This window comes from Schistocerca gregaria, chromosome 2, assembly GCF_023897955.1.
Source record: "Schistocerca gregaria isolate iqSchGreg1 chromosome 2, iqSchGreg1.2, whole genome shotgun sequence".
In the NCBI taxonomy this organism is placed as follows: Eukaryota; Metazoa; Arthropoda; class Insecta; order Orthoptera; family Acrididae; genus Schistocerca; species Schistocerca gregaria.
This window is the reverse complement of record NC_064921.1, coordinates 954,555,278-954,577,612: the sequence shown is the minus strand read 5'-3', so window position 1 is coordinate 954,577,612 and position 22,335 is coordinate 954,555,278. Positions and strand designations below refer to the sequence as shown.

The following is a 22,335-nucleotide window of genomic DNA, read 5'->3' as shown; positions in this document are numbered from 1 at the left end:
GCGCTAAATCTACTTGCAAAAAATTTTTCTGAGAGTGTTAACGTAAACCATTGAATGTACTGGAGAATTATATCATTTTACGACACAAGTTTCAGGAGATAAGACGTCACAAATATTGAGATGTGTGAAAAACTAGGTTTCATTAAAACAGAGAACAAATTACTCAGTCTGTAATCCTCAAATATTAAGTCGTTTATAAAGTAATCAAATGAGATGTCTGTAGCTGTTTCATACGTTCGACCTCGATTCCTTACAGAAGAATGATCCGGTACAGGTACTATTTTATACGTCTTACGCATACTGATTTACTTACGAATGAAGACACCACTTCCTACGTTGCCTGCCAAGATAGCTAGATAGAGTCGAATAAAATCATCATAATAATTCTGCTGTATGAGACAAAATTTTCAGGTCGAACGTTACAGCGCCTCTTGAGGTGTAAAAGCTGACAATATGCAGGAATGTGCGTGCGTGCGTGCTTGTGTTGGTGTGTGTTAACTACCGAGTACGTTACTCGAGTATGTACAGGCTGGATACCAGTCTTCGGAAATCAGATGTTTGCAGTGAGAATTATAGCTGATGAGCTTATAAAAATGCATACTGCGTTGCCGTAGGAGCTACTCCAGCGTAGTAATGGTTGAAATGACTGACATTAATGCCAAGGTAAACGCTGTATCCTAGCACAGATCCATTACTATCTGGTGCTTGCATTGTAAGCTAATACTGGTGTCAAGGCAATCTTCAGGCAAATTAGCAACGTCCTGGTGTTAATCTACATGCGTAGCCTTGAGACTACAATGAACCCAACCTACATACTAATAATTCAGTAATAACGAAGCAACGAGTCTGTCTCTGTAAAAACACTGATGTCTGGATGATTCCACAGTTAGTCTTTAACACTACCTAACATATCCTAAATTTATTCTTGCCTCCATTCGAGTCTAAATGCGTATGCCTGAGTTTTAATTTTAGAGGTCCAGTATATTGCAGATGATCTTGGCTTATGACAACTTAGGTCTGAACAGACATCTCTGACCGTAATACAGCATGTTATCAGGAGCTCGAGCTTTGTAAAGAAGTCAGAATTTTACACAAATATCTCAGAAAGTAAGATTTTAACAGAAAAGTGAATTTGTGCATAATTAGAATTAAATTCTTAGTCGATTAAATACTAATTCATTTCAATTCGTTTAGGTAATGTTGTAGAAACACTATGTCAAAGAAAGATAATAGCGTTCAACTGCTTAGCTTACTGGTAGCTGCTAACCTCTAGCGTTGAAAGTTGATATTTTAGTTCTACAGGGGATCACACTTTACATTTCACAACCCACATTTTTTTTCAACTGTTGTTCACTTACTTTATAAATAGTTTGCGGGATTTAATTAGCTTATCATCAAACGGTGATATTTACAGGAATTGTAGCACAGCTTATCTCTAGAAGGTTGAAAAGCTGGCGATAATATAACGAGAGGATCCTTCTGCCCTGAACACCCTTCGGTTGTCCAGCGTGAACCCTTCTGGCTTTTTTGTTCCAAAGAGAACACTGAATTTTTCATAGCTCCATCGTTTATCTGTTTACAACGTTCAACATTAAATACAAAGTAAGATATTTATTTATTTCCTGTTTTCCATTAGTTTTCCATTAGTATCAACATACTAAAACACACCAACGTTGCACATAACTCTTACATACGAGTACAACATATACACATAAAAAAGAGTTTTGCATCACCCTGGTTCCCAGAACTCCTGCATCTTGCAAAGAAAATCAGTCTCATTACTTTATTGTCGCACCTCATACCTCTTCCGCTTATGATTCAAAAAAAGATAATAGCGTTCAACTGCTTAGAATACTGGTAGCTACCAACCTCTGGCGTTGAAAGTTGATATTTTAGTTCTAAAGGGGATCACTCTTAACATTTCACAACCCACATTTTTCGCTATCACTAACTGAAATTTATTACAGATCTCAATTAGTCTTTCTCCTCTCTCATTCCTTGTCCCAAGCCCATATTATCCTAGAAGCTGTCCTTATCCTACAACTGCATTCCAGTCCCCCATGACTATTAGATTTTCATACCCCTTTACATAATGTATTACCCTTTCCATATCCTCATATACTTTCTGTATCACTTCATCTTCAGCATGTATACTTAAATTATCGTTGTCGGTGGTGGATTACTGTCGATTCTAACAAGAACAAGCCTATGACTGAACTGTTCACAGTAACAAACTCTCTGCTCTACCTTCCTATTCATAATGAATCCTACTCCCGTTATACCATTTTCTGCTGCTGTGTATATTACCCTATACCCATTTGACCAGAGAACCTTGTGTAATTGAGGTGAAAGTATATCAGTGATACGATTCGCTGATGACATTGCTATCCTGAGTGAAAGTGAAAAAGAATTACATGATATGATGAATGGAATGAATTAGTACAGAATATGGATTGAGAGAAACTCGAAGAAAGACGAAAGTAATGAGAAGTAGCAGAAATGAGATCAGCGAGAAATTTAACATGAGGATTGATGATCACGACGGAGATGAAGTTAAATAATTCTGCTACCTGGGGACAAAATAACCCATGACAGACGGTGCAACGACATAGCAAGCAGACTGGCACTGCCAGAAAGGTGTTCTACTAAAGGTGTAAGATGTCAGGCAAATCCAACACCTTCCATGAAAACCCTGACATGATAAGCAAATCCAGTAGTATGTCACATAGCTCCGAATAAATCGTGACATTAAATTAACCAAAGTAATACAAGTAACGAGTGAGCAAATGGTATACCACAGACTAACACAAGAATGCCTAAATGCATGTCGTACCTTCCCACCGTGAGACCGACGCAGTTCGGAGGGGAGAAACGAGAACAGAAGCCGAGAGCAGAACCGTGTTAAGCTAGAAGGCCCTGCGATAAGGGACAGACTGGACACCCACATCGCAAGCCTACAGCTAAGACTACCACCCGCACTTTTAGCGTGAGACTTTTTCGCGTCTCTGTTACGTCAAGGACCACCGCCCAGCCCATGTTAAAAGCTAGAACCCTCCAGAAAAACAGTTTAGATCTTACGATAACACAAAAAGAACCACTACCACCCGCAAGTTTTAGCGTGAGACTTTTTCGGTTGTCTGTTACATTAGGACCACCCTCCAGCCCATGTTAAAAGGTAGAGCCCTCCAGAAGAACAGTATAGATCTCACGATAACGCTAAAAGGACCACACCAGCTGCAGGTTTTAGCGTGAGACTTTTTCGCGTCTCTGTTACGTTGCAAACTTTAAAAACATTGCCCCACCACGAAAAGTATAACGTTTCTCATTGGATAAACAGAATTTTTGTAGGCGGAGCTTAATGTTAACATTGAGACCCTGATTGGTCAGATGAAAACACAGACAGATAGTTTTTTTAAACCAACTTCGGTAAATTGTAGTAAGGAGAAGTTAGATAAAGAGTTGCTTCCGAGATGGCGAGGTGAGCGGAGCTGTGCTGCCCGCCGCCCTGACGCTGCGTAAACACCGACAAGGTAATAAACGCACGCGATGCCGCATTTTTGAGCGCATAAAGCTTCACTCAGAACTGCAGAAGTCTCATCTGTTACACCGCCTTTTTGCATAATACTAGTGTCGACCGTAAATTAAAGCTCATGGTGTTCACATTTGCCACTTGAAGTAAAAATCTGAAACGCGATGATTTCTCTGTTATATAGTTATTGAGAAGCCACATCAGCCACTGTAATTTATGACAAGTTAGATAAGTAATTAAAGATAATTGAGGGTCGCTGTCGACCATTTTGATAGTTTTTCTCTTTTGTGAAACTTAATTTAAACCTAGATTATAGATGTGATGTAGCATAGGTCATCCTTCGATCCATTGTAGAACTTGGAAACCCATTCAGGGAATATTCATCACATTTTTGTTGAACGCAGTAGGTTTTTACCATCCTGTATTAAAACAGTTCCTTTTATCAATAGTGCAATTTATAAACAATGTTTTGTGAGTAGAATAAAATTTCCAATGGTAAACGTAACTGCTTTTTCGACGTTATTTTACCAGCTAACTAAAAATAGGAAAGCCTTGAACCCCTTCCACTAAATTTAGTTAGTATTAAGAATCTTTTACAGGGAGTGCAGTGGAGCTGACGCTGAGATCATTTAGTATTTGGTTATATTATCGCTAGTCTCACTGAACTCTTCTGAATTCTACATGTCATGTGTGGCCTGGCGTCTCCTTACCAGCAACAGGTCCCAGGTTCAAACTAGTCAATTCCCTAAAAAAAAAAAAAAAAAAAAAAAAAAAAAAAAAAAAAAAAAAAAAAAAAAAAAAACGCTCAGAGCGTCGTTGCGCGAAAGTGGTAGGGAGACACGATATAGAACAATCAGACACCACCATGAATGTTTAGAAAATGGCGACCCTGCCAGGATGGTAAAATACCATAATTGAAGGTCGACCACATGCCTAACTAGGTCAGAAAAATACATGTTGAAAAAATTTTCGTAGTAAAAATTTTTTTCTGAAGTTATACATAGTCGAAAACAGTAGCTGCAGCGATAGATAGTAAGAAAGTATTCAATAAATAGAGACATTCTAGTAGAGAAAATAGAATAATTAAGTTATGAATTTTGAAAATTGTTAGAATTAAGTTTTCTCTTCAATGTAAGCGCACAGGTGGCGGATACATCGTTGACAAGTTGGTTCTGACCCAACAAGTAAGTGAATGGTTTGTCAAGTCGTGTGAACAAAAAGTTTAAGAAACGCGTGAGATCGTATGAGCGCATGTTGACGCGAAGTAGAGCGCGTGAATTGCTTTTAAAACAGAAAATAAGGGATTCGGAAAGATTAGTAATGGCAGATCGAGACCTTGACTGAATTGAGGTAGAGACCCAGCATGAAAATGGACAGAGTATAGAGGACAGTACAACAGACGATGCAGTATCGCGAGAAATAGGACATATAACGCACCATAACGAGGATAATGTACGTCAAGACACAGAAAACATAGGTCAGCATACGACAGAGGAGCAGGAAAGTATTGAGACAGGCGATGAGGATTATAACTTGCGTCTTGAATACGTAGAACCCATAGTACAAGTAATCAGAGCAACCTCACCACAGAGTACAAGGAAGGCGAGCAGAAACATGTCACAGCACAGTTTAATGCAATCGGTAGCGAACCAACACTTGGGCGAAAACACAGAGCGTAGGACGTCGGAAGAAAACGCAATAGGACCCACCAATCTGGCAGAATTAGTACTATTAATGACAGAAACCATGACAAGACGAAATAAATAAATTGCGAACGAAATTAAAATTCAGAATGCAGAAGTGCAATTTATAAACAATGTTTTGTGAGTAGAATAAAATTTCCAATGGTAAACGTAACTGCTTTTTCGACGTTATTTTACCAGCTAACTAAAAATAGGAATGCCTTGAACCCCTTCCACTAAATTTAGTTAGTATTAAGATTCTTTTACAGGTAGTGTAGCTGACGATGAGATCATTTAGTATTTGGTGATATCATCGCTAGTCTCACTGAACTCTTCTGAATTCTACATGTCATGTGTGGTCTGGCGTCTCCTTACCAGCAACAGGTCCCAGGTTCAAACTAGTCAATTCCCTTAAAAAAAAAAAAAAAAAAAAAAAGCTCAGAGCGTCGTTGCGCGAAAGTGGTAGGGAGACACGATATAGAACAATCAGACACCACCATGAATGTTTAAAAAGGCAGTCCAGTCTACTATTATCAAATATAGACCTTGTATTGCATTGTATTGTACTGAACCGGAGACCTAGAAATGACGGAGAGGCTTCGTTCGCCGTAGCCCTCAGTCGTTCACAATCCCACAACAGGCCACAGCACTCCATCCACCACACCGCCGCCTCACACTGAAACCTGGGTTATTGTGCGGTTTGTTTCCTGGTGGATCCGCCCACGGGGAAATTCTCATTTCAGACGAGTGTAACCCCAAATGTTTGCATGGTAGAGTAATTATGGTGTACGAGTACGTGGAAATGGTGTTTACGCAGCAATCGCCGAAACAGTGTAACTGAGGCAGAATAAGGGGAACCAGCCCGCATTCGCCGAGGCAGATGGAAAACCGCCTTAAAAACCATCCACAGACTGACCGGCACACCGGACCTCGACAATAAGCCGCCAGCGGATTCGTGCCGGGGGCCCGGCACGCTTTCCCTATCGGGAAGCAGCGTGTTAGACAGCGCGGCTAGCCGGGTGGGCTAATATAGACCTCACTTTGTGGAAGAAAATCTTGAGAATTTATGGCTTGAGCACAGCACCGTATGTCAGTGAAACATGGACTGTGGAAAAACCAGAACAGAAGAGAATTGAAGCATTTGAGATGCAGTGCTACTGATGAATGTTGAAAATTAGATGGACTGATAATATAAGGAGTGAGGCGGTTCTCCGCAGAGTCGGCGAGGAAACGAATCTATGGAAAACACTGACATAAATAGGGGACAGGTTGATAGGACATCCGTTAAGACATCAGGTAATAAGTTCCTTGGTGTTAGGGGTAACTGTAGAGGGTAAATACTGTAGGGGAAGATGGAGAGTGGAATACATACAGCACATAACTGAGGACGTAGGTTGCAATTGCTACTCTGAGATGATAAGGTTGTTAGAGGAGAGGAATTCGAGGTGAGTTGCAGCAAACGTCTGAAGACTGATGATTCGAGGTAGAAAAGGAAAGTAATGGTTGCCATTACATCTACATCTACGCGATTACTCTGCTATTCACAATAAAGTGCCTGCCTGAGGGTTCAATGAACCACCTTCAAACTCTCTCTCTACCGTTCTATCCCCGAACGGCACGCGGGAACAACGAGCACTTACATTTTTCTGTGCTAGCCTTGATTTCTCTTATTTTATCGTGATGATCATTTCTTCCTATGTAGGTAGATACCAACAGAATGTTTTAGCGATCGGAGGAGAAAACTGGTGATTGAAATTTCATGAGAAGATCCCGACGCAACGAAAAACGCCTTTGTTTTAATGATTGCCACTCCAATTCACGTATCATGTCTGTGACACAATCTCCCCTATTTCGCGATAATACAAAACAAACTGCCCTTCTTTGTACTTTTTCAGTGTCATCCGTCAGTCCCAGCTGATGCGGATCCCACACCGCACAGCAATACTACAGAATAGGTCGGACAAGCGTAGTGTAAGTAGTCTCTTTAGTAGATCTGTTACATTTTCTAAGTGTTCTGCCAATGAATCGCAGTCTTTGGTTTCCTCTACCCACAATATTATCCATGTGATCGTTCCAGGTTAGGTTATTTGTAATTGTAATCCCTAAGTATTTAGTTGAATTTACAGCCTTCAGATTTGTGTGACTTACCGCGTAAGTTATCTAAATTTAGCTGATTTCTTTTAACACTCATGTGAATAACTTCACACTTTTCCTTATTCAGGGTTAAATAATTACACATGAAACAATAGCTGTTTTCAAAAATATACAGTTCTTATGTTTGCAGATGGTAGATATTCATTCTTAACAGTTGAGTGCTTATAAACAAGCTGTAGACTGGAAGCTATGTATTTCGACTTCAGGAGTGAGAACAATAGCGCTCTCAAGAAAAACAAGTTTTATACAACTGATACATCATACTACCACAAAATATAAGGCGTATCCAGTGGTGATAAGATGTATTCCCATGACCGTAGAAAAAAATAAGTTTGTGGTAAGTATGCCTCTCGCAGTCCACAAAAAGAAATATTAATTTCCCAGTAAGTACACTTCTCGTAGAAATGTTACTTTGATGATAAGCATATTTCGCAATAATCGTTAAAACGACATAATTTGATTGTACGTTTACTTACCACGCTCGTTGAAAGATGCAAGAGACATATCACGATAAGTAAGTGCTTTAGTATATTTCACAACAAACAGCAAAATACCACTGGATGCAGGAACGTACAGAGGTGGTACAACGTATTTCCAAGAACACATTAAAAAAATTTAAAAATACGGTTAGTTATAAGTACACTTCACGTTGTCCACAAAAGACTTAAAAGTGCAGAGAGAACATCAGTTTGTGCATTGTGAAGCACAGTGCATTGCAAATGAATGAAACAGATACGGGGTGTTCGACTCGTCATGAGTAACAGTACGAACTGTTTTGCAGGGTACCACGAAAAGTGAACAGTCGCTTTGTTTCCCATTGGTTTCAGTCTGAAAGCACATACAATAAATATTATATCGTTAAACATACTTTTCTGGAAATACTAGTGTTTCTATTCATTTGAAATGAACTCGATTTATAAAAAACGGAAACTCCGCTCACAGACACTAGCGGGCCCAACTGTACCGACCGACCGCCATGTCAACCTTTGCCAACGACGTTATCGGATGTGGTGTGGAGGGACATTAGGTCAGCATAACGCTTTCGAAGCCGTTGACAGTTTTCGCGACCTGCCCCCACTTCTCGGTCAAATAGCTCCTCAGTTGGAATCATGAGGCTTAATGCAGCCCATTCCAGTTCACCCACCATGGAAAAATCTCTAGCAGTACCAAGAACCGAACACGGGTCCTCCGCATGATACTTAGCCACGCAGACCACTCAACTACGGGGGTGGACGTACTTGATTGTACCTGCCTCAGAAATAATAATTTGAACTAGTATGTATTACTGGTAAACCAACGATTAAAAGTGTAGTCTTTTAGAAATCATATATATCATTTCGCAGCACATACTAAACATACAGGGATGATTAAGGTATCGTTAGAAAGGTTTTTTTAACCCACGTATGACATTGCATACCGATTTTGCGCTAAGACTTATGTTTGTGGAAAATTTTAACTATAAAGTAACTTCTAATTATCATAAACAAAAGGGCATCAAGGATGCCCAGCTTCGTACCTATATTCTACAAAGCTAACTTATTAACAATGAATAGGAGACTCCCTTTTCATAGTATCATAGTATACATACCATTATATTTGTTTAAAAGTACTTATTAACAAGATATTTGTATACAGCATTGTTATTGAGAACAACCGCGAGCACTGTGCTACTCCATTGTCTCTTCCCGTAGTGCAAGCTGACTTTTGTAAATGAATATACTTTCCGAAACGAGAACCTATTTGTCATTGCGTCTTTATTTGTGGTTTGACTATTGCGACTACGGCCTCAAGAGCTTACATAAAGTAGGAAGTACAATTAAAGTCTCAAAATGAAGTTAGAGGTTGTTTTGGCTTAGTGGCATAATGTTAGGGGCCCTAATTCCGTCCATGCTAATTATATTGTCCCACTAGGAATTTCCGATTTCCACAGTTGGTAATTAATGTTCAGCTGCGTCCACATGCGTGTCTTCAATTTACTGTCTTGTTGAGAGAGTCTGTTATGTGTAGCACGTATAGCTTTCGTGTATGGGGGAAATCATCTTTTTACGCTGAGGTGAGTTAGTGCAGCAGTGAAATTAATAGTCTGTTACTCCTGGCCTGAGCACTAATTTGTGTTCAAATGTTGGGCTATATTTCAGTCGTGTATTATAGTTTCTGACTTATAATGACTATAGTCAAGGGTTTGGGGTATGTTAAGGCAGTGGCCACTATAATAAATATGGGGAGGTTCGTAATTTCGTCCCCCTTGCAGTTGCAAATTTTGTCCCCAGGAAAAAAATTGGAATTGTTATAAAAATTTCATTTTATGTGCCTTCAATAGAGATTATTTTCTATTCCCAGATGAGGAAACGCAAGCGGAGAGAAATGGATTCGTTGCAGGAGATCCTTGGTTTGGCATGAGGAAACATACTCTTCGACTACACAGACATACAAATTCATATGTGACACATGTTTATGAGACTGATAATAGCTTGAAAACATCGTTCATGCATGGACTGTAAGTGACTTATAACAGTTAAAGTGTTTGGTAATAAGAGAATAGAGAAATACATTTTAATTTTACTTCGGAGATTTTTTTATGGGTAATGAAATTACGAAGTCTGTTTTGGCAATTAATGTCTATGTCAACTACTGACTGCAATTTATTACAATAATTTAATTGTAACTTGCCTACAGGTGGAGAATAAATTCAAGAATATATGTACCAATTTTAGCCTTTTCGATAACCATTCCTGGCCTAGAGTCCCCAGCCTACTGCGGTGACGAAATTTGGGCTTCTTACCTTGGCGTGTAGCCATGTATGGAAGTGAAACATGGACGATAAATAGTTTGGAGAAGAAGAGATTAGAAACTTTCGAAATGTGGTGATACAGAAGAATGCTAAAGATTAGATGGGTAGATCATATAACTAATGAGGAGGTACTGAATAGGATTGGGGAGAAGAGAGGTTTGTGGCACACCTTGGCTAGAAGAAAGGATCGGTTGGTAGGACATGTTCTGAGGCATCAAGGGATCACCAATTTAGTATTGGAGGGCAGCGTGGAGGGTAAACATCGTAGAGGGAGACCAACAGATGAATACACTAAACAGATTCAGAAGGATAGAGTAGCATGGAGAGCAGCATCAAACCAGTCTCAGGACTGAATACCACAACAACAACTTTAGCAGGTAAGAATCAAACACTTCGTTATAACCTACACATTTCGCATTTATTTATTTATTTGTGTTTTACATTTGCATTCCAAATACTTTAACTATTTAAAATTATAAAAGTGCGAAAGTTTTACATGGATTATCTGATTAGACAGAAACTGGAAAAGTTCGAAAATTTTGGGTTTCTTCTAGATGGCGGTTGAAACTCCATTCGGGAGCAGGTTGAGATGAATTATTATAAAGGAGGCATGCTCGTGTAGGGCGGCCGCTGTGGCCGTGCGGTTCTAGGCGCTGCAGTCAGGAACCGCGGGACTGCTACAGTCGTAGGTTCAAATCCTGCCTCGAGCATGGGTGTGTGTGATGTCCTCAGGTTAGTTAGGTTTAAGTAGTTCTAAGTTCTAGGGGACGAATGACCCTAGATGTTAAGTTCCGTAGTGTTCAGAGCTATTTGAACCATTTTTTAGGTATGCTCGTGTAAAACAGTTTTCAGAATTCAACAATTTTTTGAACAGGTACCTTATTATGTATCTAGCAAGTGAAACTACCCAAGGGATAAATTTCGATTTGGATCGTCTTTGTAGTGCAGAGAAAAATTAGAGACAAATATCTTTTTATACCTGCCCATATGACCATTAAGAGGGTGAAGCACCCCCTTAAGAATACCTGAATGAATAATGCTGACACTGTAACAGCCAAAAAAAAAACCTTCAAATAAAATCTCTATGGTCTGTAAAGTACGTCACACACATTTCTGGAAAAACTCATTTTTTTCGAAATCCCCTCCCAACCATTATTTTGTTTCTCATTTCGACATTTGACTAATAGTAAAATATATAGCATCTTAAACACCAATTCATTGTTATATGATGAAATTTTCGAAAGATACGTTGGTCAGGAACAAGTTAAAAATATCATTACATCACTGTACGCGCACCCAATATGTGACTGCTTCAATGTCAAACGTAAGTCATGTTGGGTTGTTCAATAAATGTTGCCCAAATATATATATCCCAAATGTATATTCTTCATATATTGTTACCTATATTTTTTCTTTTAATTTTATGAAATATCAAATATCTTGTGCTGTATTTGTGTTTCCTTTTTATATTTGGTGTAATCCTTATTTTGTTTTTAATTTGTTACTTTTTCAGATTTAATTGTGTTATATTTGAAATTATTTGCACACTACTGTTGAAACATTATTGTAAATGGGTGCAATTATACACATTACAGAATTGTTCGGATGGGACAAGGATAGACATGCAGAAAGTGAACAAGTGTCTCACATTTGTCATGTATATTTAAAAAGGTTGACAAATCTTGGAGAAGGAAACTGATTGTGAATGAGGGACTGAATGTTTACAGTATTATTTCTTAAATGCATTCTAATATTGTAATTACGTAATATACTTACGTCTGAAAAATGTTTCAAGGATTTTTTCGATTACACAATTATACATGTATCTAAAGGATGAATCATACCAAGAGTTCGCCAGGAATCGTAGAAATAATCGCACTTTTTCCATGTTCATCAACGGTGTTAAACATTTTTCCGTTTTTCCCGTTGTTTCTATTAACGATGCTATATGTTTTGCTGTGAGTCAAATGAACAGATGAAAAACAAAACAGAGGGTGGAGGGAATTTCGAAAAACTATGACGTTTTCGACAAATCTAGGTGCACCATTGTAACGTAAACTAAGAACAACAGAACTTTTATTTGAAGCTTTCATTATATTTCTAACTGTTTCAATGGTATACTTTCAGAAATATTAAACATAGCTCTTTTCAAGGGGGTGTTTCATCAGTTTAATGGCCGTATAGGTACGTACAGAAAAAATGTGTCTCTTATTTTGCTCTACACTAGAACGTATTGAAACCAAATTTGAAGTGTATGAGTTGCGTATGTGTACTTGTAAGTTTACTGGCCTAGGGAGAAAGACACCGGTCTCGGACATAATTGTTAGGAAGCGTCTACTGCACGTCAGATTTTGAAGACTGCCGGTGTGAGGCGCCGCCTCTCGCGCCCGGCAGAGCGGCAGGCGGCGACTGCGAGTTCCCCGAGAAAGGCGACGGCGGCGGCGGCCCAGCCCATCGCGAGCAGGCCGAAGGCGACCTGGAGGTGCTGCGGCCGCAGCGGCGTGGGCGGCGGCTCCCTCACCGGCGCCACGGCCTCGCCGCGCACCAGCTCCGCGTACCGGCTGCCGGCGCGCCAGTGCTGCGGGATGCCGGCCTGCAGGGCGCGCGACAGCACGCGGTCGAGGCGCGGCAGCAGCGCGGAGCGGCGCGGCACCTCGTAGGCCACGTAGCTCTGGTAGGGGCAGCGGCGCAGCACGTGAAGCCGCGGCAGCCCCAGCGCCGTCGCGTGCTCCGAGGACCGCGCCAGCCGCTCCGCCTCCCACCTGCGCAGCGCGCACACCCACATCACACATTAGATTAGTTTTTCGTTCCATAAGTCCGTGCTGAGGAGATCCTCGTGGATGTGGAACATGTCAAATTTTTTTTAAGCTGAAATAACAATACTAATAGCATGAATATACACAATACATCATTTATTTCTATTAAAAAATTCGTCAATGGAGTAGAAGGAGTTGGTCACTAGTAAGTCTTTCCAGGCTCCTTTTAAACTGATACTTATTTGTAACTAAATTTTTTATGTTTGCTGGCAAATTATTGAAGATGAGTGTTCCTGAGTAGTGGACCCCTTTTTGAACTAAAGTAAGCGCTTTTAAGTCCTTGTGCAGATCGTTTTTGTTCCTGCTATTGTATGTATGAACTGAGGTGTTTGTTGGAAAAAGAGATATATTATTTAGGACAAATTTCATTAAGGAGTAAATATACTGAGAGGCAGTAGTTAGTATACCCAGTTCTGTGAAGAGGTTTCTACAGGACGTCCGTGAATTTACTCCACAAACAATACGCATTACACGCTTTTGGACTCTGAAAACTTTTGTTGGACTTGAACAGTTACCCCTAAATATTATACCATTTGACCACCTGTCTCCCGCATTTCTCGAATCCCCCCCCCCCCCCCCCCGTATTTTAACAATACCTTTTTAATTATTATTGTCCGCCTGTTTCTTCCATATATTACGTCAGGTATCACTGTTGTAAAGATTAATCCCATGCAGCACTGGCGATAGGTCAAGCTTTCTGTCTGATAGATCTGTTTCTTGTTTGTGCTTATATGGAAAGAATATAATAATTCCAATCCCAAAGAAAGCAAGTGCTGACAGGTGTGAATATTACCGAACTATCAGTTTACTAAGTCACGGCTGCAAAATACTAACACGAATTCTTTACAGACGAATGGACCTCGGGGAAGATCAGTTCGGTATACGTATAAATGTTGGAGCACGTGAGGCAATACTGATCCTACGACTTATCTTGGAAGATAGATTAAGGAAAGGCAAAATCTACGTTTCTAGCATTTATAGATTTAGAGAAAGCTTTTGACAATGTTGACTGGAAAACTGTCTTTCAAATTCTAAAGATGGTAGGGGTAAAACACAGGGAGCGAAAGGCTATTTACAATTTGTACAGAAACCAAATGACAGTTATAAGAGTCGAGGGGCATGAAAGGGAAGCAGTGGTTGGGAAGGGACTGAGACAGGGTTGTAGCCTCTCCCCGATGTTATTCAATCTGTATATTGAGCAAGCAATGAAGTAAACAAAAGAAAAATTTGGAGTAAGAATTAAAATCCATGGAGAAGAAATAAAAACTTTTAGGTTTGCCGACGACATTGTAATTCTGTCAGAGACAGCAAATTATCTGGAAGAGCAGATGAATGGAATGGACACTGTCTTAGAAAGAGGATATAAGATGAACATTAACAAAAGGAAAACGAGGAAAATGGAATGTAATCGAATTAAATCGTGTGATGCTGAGGGTATTACATTAGGAAATGAGACACCTAAAGTAGTAGATGAGTTTTGCTGTTTGCGGAGCAAAGTATCTGATGATTGTCGAAGTAAAGAGGATATAAAATGTAGACTGGCAATGGCAAGGAAAGTGTTTCTGAAGAAGTGAAATAGAATTTAGATTTAAGTGTCAGGAAGTCTTTTTTGAACGTGTTCGTGTGGAGTGTAGCCATGTATGGAAGTTGTTCAAATGGTTCTGAGCACTATGGGACTTAACATCTGAGCTCATCAGTTCCCTAGAAATTAGAACTACTTGAACCTAACTAACCTAAGGACATGACACTCAGCCATGCTCAAGGCAGGATTCGAACTTGCGATCGTAGCAGTCGCGCGGTTCCGCACTGAAGCGCCTAGAACCGCTCGGCCTATGGGTGTGGAACATGGACGATAAATACGAGGATTTGAACTTAAATAGTGGCAACTACTTATTCACAACCGATACAAAAGAGTTACATGTTTGCACCTGTTTCTGTCCTTTAAAGTAGTTACCAGCGTTGTATAGAACCCGTTGCTAGCAATAGGGAAGGCGTAGTATACTGTTACCAGAGCCTGTTCTGTTGATGGTGCGAATAGAGCGGTCTAGTGCCTGTCGAGTCTCTGGAAGAGTTCAGAAGCGAATGTCACGAAGTTGTCCCTTCGTCTTCGGAATCAGATCAAAGTCACAAAGACTTAAGTCGTGTCATTGTTCGTTTTTGGAGCATCACCTGCGACCAACTTTGAGAAAGAACCGGCGACACTTTCTGCGCGACCCACCCATCATTTTGCACGAAAATGCTCGGGCGCGTACAGTGCAAGCTGTGGCGACTCTGTTCGGTCGACGGGACTGGAAAGTATTGTACCATCCACCATACTGCCCGGACTTAAATCCTTGTGAAGTGGTGGCTTATCAGTGATAAATAATTCGCGTACATACTGCATTGTGATTGACTGACGACCTTAGGAGCGGTCGGATGGGGGTGGCATAGTTGTGTAAAATTTGGAAAAATTACAGAATACGTAAAATTGTGGAAAGTACGTAAAATAATGTAAATGGGTGAAAAATACGTAAAATTGGGGAAGAACGAGAATACTTACTTACCTGCTTGAGTGTGGTCTCTACTGGAGCCTAAAATAAAGTATTATTAAATTCTTATCAACACACAGACCTCAAGCGAAGCGACTTAACGTAATCTGTTAATAAATAGACATAGTTTGATCGTCTCCATATGATGTGCAACTGCCGATCTGATCTTACCTACTGAAGTGTCCAGTTATAAAAGTTGTTTATGAGGAGGGGGGGGCGGTTCTTAAATATCATTGGTTCAGGGGGTTAGGAAAGCTGGGGGAGAGGGGGACGAGTGGAGTGGCTTGTGGATTCCGTGAATTACTTTGATCAATTGCTGACGGTTCCCAGCAGAAGATGTGATCGGGTGGTGGGGGATGGGAAGGGGGGGGGGGGGAGCTTTACCATGAATTAAGTCGCCAGTCGCCCAAGCTTGCAACCTTATACCTAAAGTCCTTACCAGTGACCTTGAGATTCGTATCTGAGCCTGAACTGATAAGCTACTATCATCTGCTTGACAATTCTGTAATTCTCATTGGTTTCGGTAATAAAATCTTGGTTCGAACACCTTTAAATCACCATCACCTTCTGTTAAACATAAATAAATAAATAAAAAAATTAAAAAATCGGACAAGTGCGAGTTGAACTCGCGCCCTGAGAGTTCAAATTTTTTATGCATATAGAGAGTTCATCCATATGTTTTGATAAGTGATTTTACGAGTATCATAATATGTGGCGTAAATGGCCATGTATTATGATTATAGTGAATTAAAAGCTTATATTTTTACACTGCCAAGGGACCGTGACTTTATTATGTGACATAAATTTAAACTCGATACCTCTACCCGTTCCTGCGGAAAAAAAGAGTCTTAGCAGATGGACACACATACAGACGAAGACCAAACGGCAAATAAAAGTTTATATTTTATATAATGTAGACTGGCAATGGCAAGGAAAGCGTTTCTGAAGAAGAGAAATTTGTTAACTTCGAGTATACATTTAAGGGTCAGAAAGTCTTTTCTGAAAGTGTTTGTACGGAGTGCAGCCATGTATGGCAGTGAAACATGAATGATAAACAGTTTAGACAAGAAGAGAACAGAAGATTTCGAAATGTGGAGCTACGGAAGAATGCCGAAGATTAGATGGGTAGATCATTAACTAATGCGGAAGTACTGAATAGAATTGAGGGGAAGAGAATTTTTGTGGCACAACCTGAGTAGAAGAAGGGATCGATTGGTTGGACATATTCTGAGGCGTCAGGAGATCACCAATTTAGTACTGGAGGGAAGCGTGAGGGGAAAATCGTAGAGGGAGACCAAGAGATGAATGCGCTAAGGAGATGCAGAAGGATGTAGGTTCAGTAGTTACTCGAAGATGAATAGGCTTGCACTGGATAAGTAGCATGGATAGCTGCATCAAACCATTCACTCTTTGGACTGAAGAAGATAACAACACATAATTACACATTAAAAATTTTCGGATTTGTACCTTTACTTTGATGGAGAAATTCTGATTCTTGCCAAATTTCATGATTCTATGTGAAGGGGAAGTATCTTATAGTTTTGATGAGTGTGATTGCAGATATCAAAACATATGACATAGATGCCAGTGTCTTTTGACTATACTGACTTAGAGGCTTAAACATTTTACACCAGCAAGAGACCGCAAAGCTTAGTATTCGATATAGATTTCAACTTGGTACCTCTATCTATTCGTGTGATAAGGGGGTCTTGAAAGACGTATGACAAAGTGATCCAGTGAGAGTGCCTTTTTCCTGAATGAGGAACGGAACCAAAAAAAGAGAAACAGTACTGCTAATGCAAGAAAGGAACTCAGTGCAGGGTGGCAATGTTCCGTAAATAATGAAGTGGGGATTGTTTACTGTACCTCTTGTAGAGAAAGGGTATCCACTGTACAGGTTTTTCAGATGCGTTACATACATACAGCAGAACATGCACCTGTGACCCAAAACTCCACACAGCATGCATTTTGTAACGACACCACCGTTCGGAGAGCAGTTCGCGAGTGAGACAATGATTCCTGTACCGAGGAGACAAGTTTTGTAGTTCTTTGTACTTAGCCTAGTTTACCGCAGGAAGACATGCAACAGGATTTATGATCGGTAAAGGAATTAGAGGTTGTCACTGAATGTAACAGAATGTAACGTAGAGCACATAAATAGGTCGAGAAACACAGTGCTGTACTGACTTTGCTGAAACTGGCGAGGTTCTAATTTTTATACGCAGAGAATGTGATCCGATTGACTACATCATCTCATGAAAATGACACCCATGAAGCCCGCTCCACACCCAGGAGCCACGTTTATGCTCGCTTTCCAGCGTCGAATGTAGCGCCACTACTCATATCAGTCGGTTAAATAGGTGAAATCTTTCTTCATGAAGTGTTCGCTTTCATCCGATGCTAAGTGCAGAGCAGGTGTCTCCATTGAGGTAGTTATCAAATAGCATAATTTCAACTTTCTTAGTCACACAGTCACAATAGCGTGAGGCGTAGCGAGAATTCACGTATGCTGGTACGCAATCCTTTGTTTATTTAATACATTCCGTTTGGTCACAGCTGACTTTTCAAGACTCTCCTACTAAAGTGACATTGGTGATCAAATAGTCCATACAGACTGTCCCACACAAATGCTACCACAATTGGAAGGAATATTATAAATACTTGGTACTCCCAGGACAAGATTTTCCTTAACACATCGGAAAAATTCCTTAATTTTGTTTATAGCTTTTCATTGATGGATAGAGTTGTTGGATCTCAACCTGAGGTACATAGTTCCAAATTCTGCCCAACTGGCGCCTTAGAGCATGGTTGGTGGGCCCTGCCCATAATGCTCTAGATGTTCCCAATTGGGTAGAGACCTGGCGACCTTGTTGGCCAAGAAAGTGTTTCCACGCACGAAGAAAATGAGTATAAAATCTCGCCACGTGCGGGCCGCCGTGATCATGCTGAAATGTGAGCTCAGGTAATGAAGGGAATAAAAACTGGGCGTAGAATATCGTTGACGTACTGCTGTGCTGTAAGGGTGCCGCGGATGATGACCAAATGGATCCTTCAACGAAATGAGGTGACACCCTACTATTATTCGTAGTTGCCAGACGGTTCAGGGCCAGCCCACCACTGTCCAGGGCGCCTCCAGACACTCCTTTGGCCTGGTTCTCCTTGACTAGAGTAGAACGGTCTTCAGTGATGAGTCCCGCTTTGAACTGAGCCCAATGACCAGCCAAGACGTGTCTGAATACATCGGATCTCTCTCCACCTGAGAACGTTTGGAGCATCATGTGGGGGACGCTCCAAACATCTGGGGATTTGTCAACAGAATGTGGCACGATATCCCTCAGGGGGACATCGAAGAACTCTATCAATTAATGCCAAGCGGAATAACTTCTTGTAACGTCTAGAGGTAGACCAATGCATTACTGACTTGCTCAGTTTGTGAAGAACTTTCTCTTGAACAAACCATACCGTTTTCTGAAATTGTAACCATTTTTTTTCTGTGCATGTATATCACATCTACCAATTTCCGTCCCGTTTTGATATTTCCTTGGTGGTGTGTCTTTCTCTGTGTTTCGTGTGTGTATGAACTGTCAGCAGCGTACGTTTTCAGGCACTGTGGAGGCATATCAGGAACTTTCTGAACGTTTTTAGATAGCTACGTGGCATTAATCACTAGTTTTGTAAATGCAATCCGAAAACAAAGGAAGTAGGTTACAGTACGCTTGTTCGCCCACTGCTTGAATACTGCTCAGCAGTGTGGAATCCGTACCAGATAGGGTTGATAGAAGAGATAGAGAAGATCCAACGTAGAGCAGCGCGCTTCGTTACAGGATGATTTAGTACTCGCCAAAGCGTTACAGAGATGACAGATAAACTCCAGTGGAAGACTCTGCAGGAGAAACGCTCAGTAGCCCGGTACGGGCTTTTGTGGAAGTTTCGAAAACATACATTCACCGAGTAGTCAAGCAGTATATTGTTCCCTCCTACGTACATCTCGCGAAGAGACCATGAGGATAAACTCAGAGAGATTAGAGCCCACACAGAGGCATACCGACAATCCTTCTTTCCACGAACAATAAAATATTGACAAAAAATCACGAGAAACAGTAACACTCGGTCAATACCTGGAAGAAATCATGCTCAGAGACCCAAAGTGGAACGACTGCACAAAACAAATTGTATGCTAAAGCAGATTCCATGCTCAGATTCAATGGAAGAATCATAAGGAAATGTACATTATCTACGAAAGGAGTGGATTACAAAACACTCGTTCGCAAGATTGTTGTGTGTTGCTCTTCAGGCTTGGCACCTCCCAGGCCACGTTAATAGAAGTTATGGAAAAGATCTGATGCTGTGGGGCATGCGAAGGATGTTTTAGTCAGCCTGAGTGCGTTTTGGACATAGTAAACAAGCTCCAGGGGTAGGTGCTACAAGAGAGGCTTTGTGCATCACGAAGACGTAAGCTGTTGAAAATTCGAGAGAATTTCTCAGGGAGGAGTTGGGCGACATATTACTTCCTCCCACATACATCACTCGAAATGATGACAATGGAGAATTTTGAGGAATTAGAGCCAGTATGGAGGCTTGCCAACAATCGTTTTTCCCATGCATCATTCGCAAATGGAACAGGGACTAGACTAAATGATAGAGATATAAAACGGGTGAAAGTTCGTAGATACACTCTACCCAAGTGGTAGGAGTGATTTGCTATCCCCAGCCGAAAAAAAATGATTTGGAAGTCAATTCCACTCTCGAATAGCCGGTATGATTGTTAAATGGTGAAATTGCTCTCTGCCAACAACCATAAGGTCATATACCGATGTTATGCATCCTGGTGTTCGGTGCAGTCTTTATACATACTACTAGTATCACCAGGAGAAACTTTGTGGAGCGTACATTCAGTGTTATTTGTTGTAAACAACAAAGGGAGGGCAAGCGTAGATTAGGTATGGAAGGGGATGTAAATCGGCCGTGCCCTCCTCTAACGATCCCTCAGTCCTATCTGGTAAGGATCCCAAACGCACCCCAGTACTGTAATAGAGGACCTGCTGGCGTAGTGTAGGCAATCTCTTTTATATAGATTTGCTGCATCTTCTAAGTTTTCTTGTAAAAATACGTATTATTTGGCTCGTCCTTCGGCATGAACTTATCACTGTCGTACTGGGTAATCACTTCATATCGTCCCATTCCTGCGTGCGTACATACGTTATTTAAAACACGAAACACACTGAACAATGCCTAATTGTTACTAACTTCAATGAGGATGGTTACTATACACTAAGTTCAATGGGGACGGTTACTGTACAATACACTATTAACAAGAGGATACTCTCTTAATGGAATGGATAAAATCTGTTTTAGCCAATAGATATTCGTTACAGTTTCCCTATAGAACAGCATGTCTGGGAAAGCAGCATCGATCTTCTAGTGTTATAACTGGCGCATTTGTTTAGTTCATAACTGCCGCAAAGTATATGTTAAACACATTATGGCATGGCTGTGCAATATTAATTACACCTAAGTTGTATAAGTAATCCTTTTGTTTCACTTGTTTTATGTTACAGCAACTGTACAATGGATATATTTAGTTATTAGATTTTGTTATATAGGTGCCTTACATAATTCTAGACATATCAGCATTGTTTTAGCCAGAGCACTGAGCTCTACAAAATGATTTCCTCCCCAAACTGATGAATGCTGGGGGTAAAAGAGTATATGTTTAGTCATTGAGAGAAAACCAAAAGTCTGTATCGGACGAAGCGGTTAAAGCAACTACTCTTGTGAACTGGGAAGTCAGGCCACCAACCCGGTCCTGCACAAATTTTCACTTGTCACTATCCGACGGGAGGCCCTCGTCATACGCCATTGTTATTATTATTACCAATGAATTTATGTGAATACCGGACTACGGCTACAATCGGAATTACAATTTCGTCAACTATTTTTACGTGCGGATTCAGGCTACGGCCAGCAAAGGGTCTTCTTCGTGAAGCAATAAATTACGAATAGATCGAATGGTCACAATCTATGTCGGATTTATGGAAAGAATGACGAGTCCAGTATAGCTTTCTACACTGCTGGCCATTAAAATTCTACACCAATGCGAAATGTAGGTGATAAACGGGTATTCATTGGACAAATATATTATACTACAACTGACATGAGATTACATTTTCACGCAATTTGGGTGAATAGATCCTGAGAAATCAGTAGCCAGAACAACCACCTCTGGCCGTAATAGCGGGCTTGGTACGCCTGGGCATTGAGTCAAACAGAGCTTGGGTGGCGTGTACAGGTACAGCTGCCCATGCAGCTTCAACACGATACCACAATTCATCAAGAGTAGTGACTGGCATATTGTGACGAGCCAGTTGATCGGCCACCATTGACCAGACGTTTTCAGTTGGTGAGAGATTTGGAGAATGTGCTGGCCAGGGCAGCAGTCGAACATTTTCTGTATCCAGAAAGGCCCGTACAGAACCTGCAACATGCGGTGGTGCATTATCCTGGTGAAATGTAGGGTTTCGCAGGGATCGAATAAAGGGTAGAGCCACGGGTCGTAACAAATCTGAAACGTGACGTTCACTGTTCAAAGTGCGGTCAATGCCAACAAGAGGTGACCGAGACGTGTAACCAATGGCACCCTATACCATCACGCCGCGATTTCGCCAAACGCGGATGCGATCATTACGATGCTGTAAACAGAACCTCAATTCATCCGAAAAAATGACGTTCTGCCATTTGTTCACCTAGGTTCGTCGTTGAGTACACCATCGCAGGGGCTCCTGTCTGTGATGCAGCGTCAAGGGTAACCGCAGCCACGGTCTCCGAGCTGATAGTG

At 40.8% G+C, this 22,335-nt stretch overlaps 1 protein-coding gene across 1 annotated transcript in view; it reads right to left on the bottom strand.

Annotated features, from left to right (window-relative positions):
• Window positions 1-12,500: 12,500 nt before the first annotated feature.
• Window positions 12,501-22,335, bottom strand: part of LOC126336065 (uncharacterized) — a 59,400-nt gene continuing 49,565 nt past the window's right edge. The window contains exon 5 of the mRNA XM_049999545.1: window positions 12,501-12,918. Coding sequence (XP_049855502.1) covers window positions 12,501-12,918 — 418 coding nt within the window. The remainder of the gene's footprint in view (window positions 12,919-22,335) is intronic.